Raw genomic sequence first — 12,964 nt, 5'->3', positions numbered from 1 at the left:
CGGACAAGATTTCTCTCGATATTCTGACTAGGACTCAGGAGCTGAGCAGACTAGATTCTTTTCAACATACTGACTGTGTTACAACCCCTCAAGTTGTGTCGCTCCTAGCTACTCAACTGACCGTACCTCATGCACCGGTATGGTCGCGCGCCGATGGATGAGAGATGACAGGAGAAGAATAGAGGGCAAATAATGAGAGCGATAGGGAATTCCACTTTGTTGACAACAAACCGCAAAGTCATTGAAGAAGCAAGCAGTGAAGCAGTTCTAAGAGGATGGATTCTGGTAAACCAAATAAATCGGTGAAGGATTCAACCTCTAAGGATCGCCGACAGAAACCAAAAGCTTCTGCCCCCGAAATATCAGCGAACGTGGATGCTATGTTGGCCGCTGAAATCGACAAGTTGGCGAACGTCTCAACGAAAGCGAAGTCTATAGTGTCCAATTCATCGTGCAAATCGGCACTATCGCTGAAGCTGCAGATGCAGAAAGTGTTGGCCGAAGAAACGTTGATGCTTGAGGAGATGAAGCGACGACGGGAGTTCATGAAGAAAAAGTTCGAGCTGATGGAGGAAATTGCTGAGGTACAAAGCTGTCCAGTACCAGGGGCCCGAACAACAGATCCTTTAACGAAGGTGAAAGGTTGGCTCCAGAAGCAGCGTCAAGCCGAAAATGAATCAGTAGCGGCGGATGACGATGAGCACGATAGCGATGATGATACGGAGGACAACATGGACGACGACGAGGATGACGACGCCGGAGATACCGAATCAAGCTCGGAGTATGCGGCCGACGAAGAAGGTGACAACTCGTCGGGCGAAACGGAACCGGAAAGCGTCGATAGCGAAGACGGTTCTAGCTCAGCAGACGAGTCATACCACGAGCGAGGTGATGAACACCATGAGGAAAGATTTTCTCCTAGGGAACGTTCAACTCCGGTACAAGTGAGGGCTTCCAGAACGTCAAATCGGGTGAAGTATTCCCGGTCTAGTGCCACGCTTTCCCGCGACCAGATTGCGGCACGTCAGGTTGTGCCATGTGATCTCCCGAAGTTTGGCGGCAGCCCAGAGGAATGGCCGATGTTCATATTGACATTCGAAAGTACGACGAGAATGTGTGGCTACAAGGACGAGGAGAATATGATCCGCCTTCGAAACTGTTTAAAAGACGAAGCGTTTGCCTCTGTGCGGAGCTTTCTGATGCATCCGTCGATGGTATCGAAAGCGATTAGCGTCCTGAAACTTAGGTTTGGTCAACCACATATGATCATCAGTACGTTGCGCGAGAAGGTGCTAGCTACGCCACCGATTAGAACTGATTCGATCGAAAAGCTAGTAGACTATGCACTTGCCGTACAGAACTTGTGTTCGACTATCGATGCTTGTGGGCGGAAGGAGTGTATGCGTGATGCGACTCTGATGCAAGAACTCGTTTGCAAGCTTCCCTCCGCTATTAAACTGGATTGGGCGAGGCACAGCAAAACACTAGCGAAGGTGACCCTATCAACCTTCTCCGATTGGATTTTCTCGATTGCGGAAGATGCAAGCATCGTAGCAAACCCTCGAAAGTCCCACAGCTACGAGCAGGAGCCACGCAATAAGCGCCAAGGAAAGGTTTTCGTCAACACTCACGTTGAATCTTCTCCATCGGTAGCGGGTGGCCAGAAGGTTACTGGCAATCGGCCGAACGTCGTTTCTAGCGGCAAAACCTCGATGGAAGGACCGACCATATGCCCTACTTGCAAGGGCAGCTGTCGAACTGCAGCGAAGTGTAAGCGTTTCCTCGATCTCTCATATGAAGCAAAATGGGCAGCCGTTCGCGAGCTCAGAATATGCCGTCGTTGCCTACGACAGCATGGAGGTAACTGCAACAGCAAGCCGTGTGGAGTCAACGGGTGTACATTCAAGCATAATCCGCTTTTGCACAAGAGCCTCGTTGCACCAGGTGAAGTCACAGGCAGCCCGGGTAGCCCTAACCCGGCCAAGGCGAATGAAGAACGCAGTATCAACACACACCGCGTCGAAACTGGCCTAGAACTGTTCCGGTACATCCCTGTAACGTTGTTTGGGCCGACGAAGCAAGTGGAGTGCTACGCTTTTCTTGATGATGGTTCCGAGCTGACGTTGTTGGATGAGCAGATCGCCAAGGATTTGGATTTGATCGGTGGTGCGAAGCCGTTGTGTTTGAAGTGGACTGGAGGAACTCACCGCTTCGAGGAGAAGTCAAGATGTGTGGACATCGGAATTTCCGGATCGGCGGGAAGAAGGTTTGAGCTAAGCGGAGTGCGGACGGTTGAAGCGCTTGAGCTACCATATCAAAGCTTGAACGTCGAGGTACTTCAGGAGAAGTATAAGCATCTGCGCAGTATCCCAGTGGAGTCGTATAATCGTGTCCAACCAAGGATCCTAATAGGAGTCAAGCATGCCAATGTTTCGTTGGTAAGACGGTGCCGAGAGGGAAAGGAAGGCGAGCCCATCGCCGTGAAGACCCATCTGGGGTGGACGATCTTCGGAGGTTGTGTAATGGGAATTTTCCCGGAAATCAAGGGTACATAAACCGCAACTAGCTTATGCGCCAATCTGAACGTACATCCAGATTGCTAGCTTGGTGTTTTACGCCCGACTAACTACTGAGAACGAAGCTCAGGGCAGGTTCGGTGGATCACTCGAACGTCCGATCAAAAACCTCAAAACACTTTACTCGGATCTCTCACCAACGCCAACGAATAAAGCCGATCACTCCTTGGCTACGAAATCAACCGATAAAAAACTCACTCCAAATCTCAATTCAAACAATACACTCAACAACCCGACCTTCTCATGCAAGCCTGTTCTGTTAGGGATAATCTATATTGAAAGCCAGTTTGTTCGGTTACAGTGGTATTTATCGTTCGCAATGGGTATCGTTTCAGCGTATGGGCCCTAATCCCTAACCTGCCTGGGGGTGTGTGTGTGGCTTAACCTATAGGTACCTTTTTTCTCGTTGCGGCCGATCTGCTACCGATGCTGCGCTCTTGGTGCTCGCGGTACGGGCGGGAAACGTGGTAATGGGACGCCGGCACTCATGCGCCTTCGTCAAATGCTGGTCACTCATACGCTCGGGTTACCCCAAGCTTCGGATTCGTGGGATCGCAGGGGGGGCGTTGCTAGCTCGACCCACGCGCACTAATTGATTGCGACCACGAGATGACTACCTGCTATCCCGTATCCAATCCTGCTGATGCTCGTTTGAACCAGGTGTCGACGGGGCACGTGGTTCTCGGAAGCTGCTCTCGAAACGGCTGGATTTAATACGACACGTTTTGCGCCGCCGGGATCTTCGACCCTGTCACTCGTCAGTCTTCCACAGACGGGGGATTCACGCCGGTTCACGATGGACTCACGCTAAACACACGCCGGCTTCACCGGCCCTCGTGGCGGTCCCTTAGGGATGCTCGCTCGGTGAGGCGGGCTCGTTTGCTCACCAACTTCCGTCCTGGGAATGAAAATATTCCAAACGGAAAAGCCACTTTCTCGTGGCTATAGATAGCCACGTGTTAAAATCACCCCAATATCTAACTAACTTCACTTTATTCCTACCTTTTCGTTTCGTTTTAAGTTTCACACACTTTTTTTCCGTTTTCTAGCTTTTAGTCCAGTTTTAGTCCTAATAAAATAAATGTTTTAACTAGTAGAACTTATTATAATAACTTTTACAAGATTTCTAGCTACCTTTCAGGCACTTTACACTTCACACGTGCAACTGTAGAACAATCTTATAACCTTTGGACTTGCAGGTTTTTAAAACAACTTGTCACGATGGAATCAGACTGTAAAATGATCGCCTGATTTAGATCTGGAGTGGACAAAGGTCTCATTTAGACCAAGATTTTACTACTACCGTCGCGAAATCCTTGGCGGAAGTTACTAGATCTTTATATGTGCCTAAAGTTTTGTCCCTTTCACCCTCCTGTCCATCTAACCTGAACCTGACCTTCTATCTCTTTCTGTAGGTAGATTTTTTTTAATTTAAACTTTTCGCCCGCGATCTATATCCATTTGGACACCCAAAATCTGGCAATCATCGTAGTTGTAAATTGGTCAAAATTGCACGTCTACTGGTGCAAACACTCATCTCCCGTATTCATCCGCCATGGGAGGTGTTCATTTGGTTTAAAATGAATTCAATAGGGGAAGTGGCTCACCAGGATGAAGGAGAAGTGGTTCACCTAGGATGAACCGAACTGTTATACGCTTCTCTCACCGCTCAATTTAAACTCTCTCTCTATCTTGCTATTTGCGCACAGTCACTATCCGATTTTACAACTGTTACAGTTGGTCGAAGCAAGAATCGAGCAACGGCGGGAGCCATATCTATCACATTTGTGCGTGCAACCTACAGAACGATGAACAACTGCACCTGGCAGTGAAGCAGTACTTCAGCCTGGATAGCCTGGGAATCATGATGCCAGTTGCGGCCTCAGTATCTAAAGACGACGAGAGGGCCTTGATGTTGCTCAGTTCGCTCACGCAGGTCACCGGTAATAGATACCAAACCGGACTGCTCTGGCGTTTCGATAATATTCGCCTTCCGGACAGCCGGCCAATGGCCTTACAGCGGCTCAAGTGTCTAGAAAGGCGTCTAGCCAAAAATGCCGATCTGAAGCTTGCCTACGATGGGAAACTAGCAGAATACGAAACGAAAGGGTACATTAGGAAGGTAACCCAGAAGGAGCTGGAGCAAAACAAAGGTCACTCTTGGTACCTTCCCACGTTTCCGGTTATAAATCCCAACAAGCCAGGAAAGATCCGTATTGTATGGGATGCAGCAGCAACCGCACATGGAGTAAGTCTCAACTCTATGCTGCTTACTGGTCCAGACTTGTTAAGCTCGTTGGTGGCCGTCCTGAACCAATTTCGGGAAAACCGCATAGGCATTTGTGGAGACATTCGCGAAATGTTTCTCCAGATCGGAATACGTCGAGAGGACCAGTTCTACCAGCTGTTTCTATGGAACGACAACGTGAATCAGGAAGAACCCAGCACGTACGTAGTCCCCGTAATGATCTTTGGGGCCCGGTCATCGCCAACTACAGCGCAATTCGTTAAAAACCAGAATGCTCAGAGGTTCCGTGCCGAGTTCCCCGTGGCAGTTGAAGTCATTGAAAAAAAGCACTATGTGGACGACATGCTTGCCAGCACCGAAACGGAAGATGAAGCCATCGACCTGGCAAAGTCGGTGAAACACGTTCATGCTCAAGGCGGCTTTGATATAAGGAACTGGGTATCTAATTCCGCCAAAGTTTTGAATGCGCTGAACGAAAGCCCGACGAGTGAGAAGTCCCTAAACATTGCAGCCGACATTGCGACGGAGAAAGTCTTGGGGATGTGGTGGAACACCTCAACCGACTGCTTCACCTTTAAGATCTGCTGGACCAGGTTTGACGCAGTATTGTTTGACGGAAGCAGAGCGCCTACCAAACGTGAACTTCTTCGGATCCTGATGAGTATCTTTGATCCGTTGGGACTCATTTCGCAATTCCTAATGATCCTCAAGGTTACACTCCAAGAAGTATGGCGTAAGGGACTGAAATGGGACGACCAGATAGAAGGCAAGCAGCTCGACGATTGGCAGACGTGGACAAAATTGCTACCGAAGCTGGAGGAACTCCAAATACCTCGATGTTACCGCCAGATCACAACAACTGGAGCCCAGATTCAAATGCACACATTCGTGGACGCTGGAGATAAAGGGATGGCTGCAGTCGTGTACCTACGGTTCGAAGAAAATGGAATCGTCGAATGCGCTTTAGTCGGGGCGAAAACACGGGTTGCACCATTGAAGTACCTGTCAACGCCGCGTTCGGAACTCCAGGCTGCTGTCATCGGAGCGAGATTATCCAACAGTACTATGAAGTCATTGTCTCTTTCAGTGTCGCAGCGCTTCTTCTGGTGTGACTCACGTAACGTACTGTGCTGGTTACGCTCCGATCACCGTCGTTACAGCCAGTATGTTGCGGCGAGAACGAGTGAAATTCTAGACACTACGGAAGTTAACGAATGGAACTGGATCAAATCGGAGTGGAACGTAGCAGATGATGGCACGAAATGGACCGGGCAGGTGCAGATGAAGTCCGACGATCGTTGGTTTCTAGGGCCGGCATTTTTACAGAAAGCGGAGCGAGATTGGCCAGTTATCCCGTACAACCAAGAAACTACGACCGAAGAGCTTCGTACCAGTGTTCTGGTGCACAGGAAAGTTCGGGATCCAGTGGTTGTGGCTAGTGACTACTCTAGCTGGAATCGTCTGCTAAAAGTTACGGCATATGTACAGCGATTCGTGTACAATCTACAAGCGAAACGACAGGGATTAGTTTCACATCAAGGACCATTGTCTAGTGAAGAATTGCGACAGGCTCAGCTGTACCATTTTCGGCAGGCGCAACAAGAGGTGTATCACGAAGAGATGTTGGTGCTGAAGGAGGGGTCGAAAAATGGAGAGAACGTGCGGAAGCAATGGCAACAATACAGTCGCAGTCAGATCTACAAGATGAGCCCATTCGTGGACGAAGACGGAGTTTTGCGAATGAACAGCCGAGCTGCGAAGTGCTCTTTCCTGTTTCCGGACGAAAAATTCCCGATAATACTTCCGGACAACCATCCGGTCACCAAAATTCTCCTAGTGGATTTCCATGAGAGGTACCATCATCGCAATTATGCTACTGTGGCCAACGAGGTGCGTAGACGGTACTGTATTCCATGACTTCGTCAAACACTTCGCAAGATGCGATGTGGATGTCAATGGTGTCGGAACCGGGATGCGAAACCTGCACCACCAGAGATGGCAGAACTTCCTTCGGCGAGAATGGCTGCCTTCACCAGGCCATTTTCCCATGTAGGCGTAGATTTCTTTGGGCCTATTGAAGTCTTAGTGGGGCGAAGGGTCGAGAAGCGTTGGGGGGTCTTATTGACGTGTCTAACTGTCCGGGCTCTTCATATTGAGGTTGCTAACTCCCTTAGCACCAGCTCATGCATGATGGCGTTGAACAATTTCATCGCTCGTCGAGGCACACCAGTGTGCTTTTACTCCGATAGAGGGACGAATTTCGTCGGCGCGTCCAAAGAGCTTCGCGACGCTCTGAAGGCGATTGATAAGCACGAAATGTCGAAGGAGTTCACAACACCAGCTACGTCTTGGCAGTTCAACCCACCATCCAGCCCACACATGGGCGGTAGCTGGGAGAGGTTGATTCAATCGGTAAAGCGGAACTTGACGGAAGTGCTGAAGTGTAGGCGATCAACGGATGAGGAACTACGCAGTGCGTTGACACAGATCGAATCTGTTCTCAACAGTCGCCCACTTACTGATGTTCCCGTGGACAATGAGTCGGAACCGGCTCTGACTCCCAACCATTTTTTATTGGGGTCATCGGATGGCTCCAAACCCCTGACACTATTCGATGACAGCGTTCAAGCTGTGCGACGGGGATGGCAGGTGTCCCAAATGATGGCGAATCTTTTTTGGAGACGTTGGCTTCGGAATTATTTACCCGAAATCACTAAGCGAACCAAGTGGTTTAAGAAGGTAAAGCCCATAGCCGTGGGGGATATCGTCGTGATTGTGGACCCGGAGTTACCACGGAACTGCTGGCCTAAGGGTCGGGTAATCGGTACAGTAGAAAAAGGAAGTCAGGTACGTAGAGCAACTGTTCAAACTAGCAAGGGAGTGTACGAGCGACCAGCGGTCAAGCTGGCGGTCCTTGATATCTGGAGCGAAAATAGGTAGGCCAAATCCTGGAGTTGGCATACCGGGGGGGGAGTGTTACAACCCCTCAAGTTGTGTCGCTCCTAGCTACTCAACTGACCGTACCTCATGCACCGGTATGGTCGCGCGCCGATGGATGAGAGATGACAGGAGAAGAATAGAGGGCAAATAATGAGAGCGATAGGGAATTCCACTTTGTTGACAACAAACCGCAAAGTCATTGAAGAAGCAAGCAGTGAATTTTTCCATACTTAGTTTCTTATTATATTATTACTATAAATAATTTTTAAATCTAATATAACGACTAAAGTAAGGTAGTGAAATTGATCTTAAAACTAGAAATGCTTAATACTAAATGAATTTCTATAGTTTCATGCGACAACGACTTTGGACAAATACTTAAACTAAAGCTAACCTAAACATACACGTTAGCCTGAAGGTAAATAGATTAAAATGTGGAAAATAGACATAAATACTTACTTAACATACATGTAAACAGACCTCACATCGCTAGTCAGGGACTTTCGACTTGAGAAGGACAAAAGAACGAAGATTGACTAAACGTAAGTAACGAAAAACAAGTACTTTAAACACAATGTTGAATTACCTTAAACCTACATGCAGGATATTAAAATATCTACTAAAATACGGATATTGCAAATCTCGGAAACCTCCCTTTCTTCGCCACCGAAACCCAACAGACTGAATACTTTCTTTCGATTCCGGTCTGCCTGGATTCATGTCAGATTTATGTACATATAGATTTCTTATGAATTTCTGGCGGGATGTTACTAGGATACCCATCGATCTCTGACAATATTTTAACTAGATTTTTGTCGGAATAAAGATTTTTCTCGGATTATTCTCTGTCGAAACCATGAATAGATTCCAATCAGGACATTGAATTAATTCCTATTAGAATCCTTTCTATATCCCTGTCACAATCCTTACTATATCTCCCTTTACATTCTAACTAGATTATGCTAGAGCTCAAACAGGATTCTTGTCAAAATTCCGACTGTACTCTAATCGGAATCCCGTATGGATTTCTGACTGGTTTACGGTCGTAGTCTAGACAGGATTTCGATCTAACCCTGCCAATATTCTAACTGGAATATTGTAGAAATCAGTATTTCTACCGGAATCTTGACTAGATTCTTGTCGGACTGGATTTCTAGATGGGAGACTGGATTCTAACACTCCGGCTGAACACTTGTCAGAATTCTAAATTCCTGTTGAAACCTTAAGTGGATGCTAGTCGGAATCTAATGGATTTCCATCATTCCAGTCAAAATTCTGACTAAAATCTTGGCCAATCCTATAGCTGTATTGTAGCCGGAACCCTGAACGGATGACGGACAGGATTTCTCTCGTATTCGTGATTAGATTATTCTCGGATTAGGACTGGATTCCTGTCGAAACGCTGGATGGATTCCAGTCAAAATACTGGATGAATTCCCATTGGAATGCTTACTAGATACGAGTTACGTCTGTTTGTCTGTGATACTACTGTTGAGCTCAAACAGGATTCTTATCAAAATTCCGACTGTACCCTTTTCGGAATCTCGTATGAATTTCTAACTGGTTAACTTTTGAAATCTTATCTTGATTTCAATCTAACTCTGTCAACATTAAAATTCTAATAGGAATCTTGTAGAAACCCGTTTTTCTACCGGAATCCTGACTAGATTCTTGTCGGACTGAATTTCTCTCGATATTCTGACTTGATTACCCTGGAATTGAGACTGGAATATTGTCAACATTCTGACTGGGAACTCGACAGAATCCTGAATTTCTGTTGGAGCCCTAACTGGATAACGGTCGGCATCTAATGGATTTCTAGTCAAAATTTTGACTGAAATCTTGTCGGATCGGAACCCTGGCTCTATTTCAGTCGGAATCCTGACGGGATGACCATCGGACGGGATTTCTCTCGAAATTGTGATTAGATTATTATCGGAGGAATAAGACTGGATTTCTGTCAAAACCCTGGATGGATTCTTGTCACTTCTGGATACTATACAGGATAAATTCCCATTGGAATCCTTACTAAATTCCTGTCAGAATCCTAACTGTATTTTAACTAGATTACTCTCGAGTGCAGACTAGATTCTTGTCAAAATTCTGACTGTACTCTTGTTGGAATCCTGACTGCATTTCTTTCGAACCCTGTCAACATTCTAATTAGAAGCTTTTAGAAATATGTATTTCTACCGGAATACTGACTAGATTCTTGACAGACTGGATTTCTTTCGATATTCTGACTAGATTACCCTGGAAGTGAGACTGGATTCTTGTTAACATTCTGACTGGACACTTGTCAGAATCCTGAATTCCTGTTGGAATCCTAACTGGATGCTGGTCGGAATCATATTGATTGCAATCGATTCCAGTCGAAATTCTGACTTATATTTTGCCGTATCCCTGGCTCTATTTCAGTCGGAATCCTGACCGGATGACCATCGGACAGGATTTCTTGCGGAATTACGATTAGATTATTCTCGGAGGAATATGACTGGATTTCTGTCGAAACCCTGGATGAATTTCGGTCAGAATACTGGATGAATTCCCTTTTGAGTCCTTACTAGACTCCTGTCAGAATCCTAACGGTATTTCTCTTGATATTTTAACCAGATTACTCTCAAGTTCAGACTGAATTCTTGTCAAAATTCTGTTTGTATTCTTGTCGGAACCCTGTGTATGGGTTTACGGCCGAAATCTTAATTAGATTTCTATCGAACATTGTTAAATTTCTAAGTGGAATCCTGTAAACATTTTGGCTGTATTTCTGCCAGAATTCTAATTAGTTTCTTGTCGGACAGAGTTTGTCTCGATATTCTTACTAGATTACCCTACAATTGAGACTGAATTCTGTTCAACATTCAAACTGGATACTTGTCGGAATCTCGAATCCCTGTTGGAACCCTAACTGGATGCTGGTATATCATGGTAGAAATATTCAATTTCAATCGATTCCAGTCAAAATTCTGACTGAATTATTATTGAAACCCTGGCTCTTTTTCAGTCAGAATCATGACTGGGGATGACCATCGGATAGGATTTCTCTCAGAATTGGGATTAGAATATTTTCGGATTAGGACAGGATTCCTGTCGAAACCCTGGATGGATTTTTATCAGAACACTGGATGAATTCCCATTGGAATCCTTACTTAGAATCCGCATTGTATTTCTCTTGACAATTGAACTAGACAACTCTCGAGTTCAGGCTGGATTCTTTTGTATATTCTGACTGTACTCTTGTCGGAATCCTTTACGATTCTAATTGGAACCCTGTCAAAATTCTAACAGGAATCTTATACACTCAGGCAAATAAACCTAAGATTATCATAAGGTCTAACTTATGAAATGGCCTTTAAACAATTCATAACGGCTAGAACGTTTTTCATAAGGTCGGTCTATGACGCAGAATCGACTCACAGTTTGGCTTTTATACACATTAAGCAACACGATATTCTCAAGCGTCGATAGCCGCGTGGGTTGGGCACGAGCTCAGTGATCTCGACGTTCATGGATCGATTCCAGTCTGCATCATTTTGTGATTTTTCTGCTATTTCCATAAGTTTATCTTATGTAATTAGGTCATAATAAGCATGTTCAATTTTCATAAGGTATTCTTATGGTATCCATACTTTACGGTTATGGCTAAATTTCATAAGGTATTTTGATGAATTTCGGTAGTTTACTTCGCTGAGTGTAGAAATCATGGCTATATTTCTGCCAGAATCCAGAATAGATTCCTGTCGGACAGGATTTGTCTCGATATTCTTATACTAGATTACTCTACAATTGATATTGGCGTCTTGAGAACATTCTGACTGAACCCTTGTCAGAATCCTGAATTCCTGTTGGAATGCTAATTGGATGTCGGTCGGATTCTAATAGATTTAATTAATCAATTCCAGCCAAAATTCTGATAGAAATTTTGTCGGAACTTTAGCTCTATTTCAGTCGGAATTCTGACTTGATGACCATCCGACTGGATTTGTCGAGTATTATGACAAGATTACTCGTGAAGTTAGACTGGATTCCTGTCAAGTTTTTACTAGATTCATGTCGGGATCTTAACTGGATTCCTGTCGAATCCGGTTCAAATTTCAACTAGATTTTTGTCAGAAGCCTGTCTAGATGACCATCGGACTGAATTTCTCCTGGAATTGCGCTCAGAATATTCTTGGATTTAGACTGGATTCTTTTCGGAATCCTGCATAGATTCCTGTTGGAATCCTTATAGAATTCTTATCGGTTCTGGCCAAAATTCTGATTTCACTCTTACCGGAAATCCTGGGAAAACTCTAATTGGATTTTTTTTTTTTTGAAATCATGGCTACATTTCTGTCGGAATTCTGACTAGATTCCGATCAGACTGGAATTCTCTGACTACTCTGACCAGACTATCCTGGAATGGAGCCTGGATTCTTGTCAACATTCTGACTGGATAAGGTCAGAATTCCTGTTGGAATCCGATCGGAATCTACAACTGGATTTTTATCGATTCCAGTCAAATTTGTGACTGAGATATTGGCGGAACCCTAATTTTTGATATTTCTATCTAAGCTACTCTCGAATGCTTGACATAATTCCTGTTGGAATCCTAATTTGATTCCTGTCGGGAACATGACTAATTTTCTTCTGGAACTCTGGAACGGAGTCCTATAGACGAGTGCACTGATGAACTGAATTCATCGCGGTCCGAGAATTTTTACACTAGAGCGGGGCCGCTTCCAATCAGAAAAGAACGATTTCCAATCAGAATAGAACAATTCCGATTGGGAATGGCCCCGCTCTAGTGTCAAAATTCTCGGATCGCGATGAATTCAATTCATCGGTGCACTCGTCTATGTAAATGTTGATATCTTAACACCTGATCTTGACTAGATGCCTCTCAGGATTAGTATTCTGACCGGATTTCCTTCGATCCCTTAATCGAGTTGCCCAAGTGCATGTTTTCCACCTAGAAAATCCAACGACAACTCCAAGATAGTCGCCAATGGAACCATTTTGCAACACCCGACGAGTCTTACTTTGGTACCCCCGGTCAACCTTCAGCAGTTGCATTTAGTCAAACGACCAAGTGGCAGCATGCCATGCTTCCCCGCATGTGCAGGCTGCTGAAGGCTTCGTTCGATTAGCCAATCCACGGAGTCCAATCTTCGCTAATTTTACGATCTCTCTCAAGCAACCGTCGTCATAGTTACAGATT

The 12,964-nt window shown here is 45.4% G+C and overlaps 2 protein-coding genes across 3 annotated transcripts in view; one reads left to right on the top strand and one right to left on the bottom strand.

Annotated features, from left to right (window-relative positions):
• LOC109424773 (NADPH--cytochrome P450 reductase) overlaps positions 1-12,964 on the bottom strand; it is a 109,617-nt gene that overhangs the window by 72,085 nt on the left and 24,568 nt on the right. The gene's annotated exons all lie outside the window — the stretch shown is intronic.
• On the top strand, positions 276-6,741 carry LOC115267340 (uncharacterized). Its single transcript, XM_062851977.1, has 3 exons — positions 276-2,519; positions 2,596-2,651; positions 4,314-6,741. Exons 1-3 carry the CDS (start codon positions 276-278, stop codon positions 6,739-6,741), a joined length of 4,728 nt encoding a protein of 1,575 aa, XP_062707961.1.

Source organism: Aedes albopictus, chromosome 1, assembly GCF_035046485.1.
Source record: "Aedes albopictus strain Foshan chromosome 1, AalbF5, whole genome shotgun sequence".
Classification (NCBI taxonomy): domain Eukaryota; kingdom Metazoa; phylum Arthropoda; class Insecta; order Diptera; family Culicidae; genus Aedes; species Aedes albopictus.
Note: the sequence above shows the minus strand (reverse complement) of the source record. Positions and strands in the feature narration are given on the sequence as shown.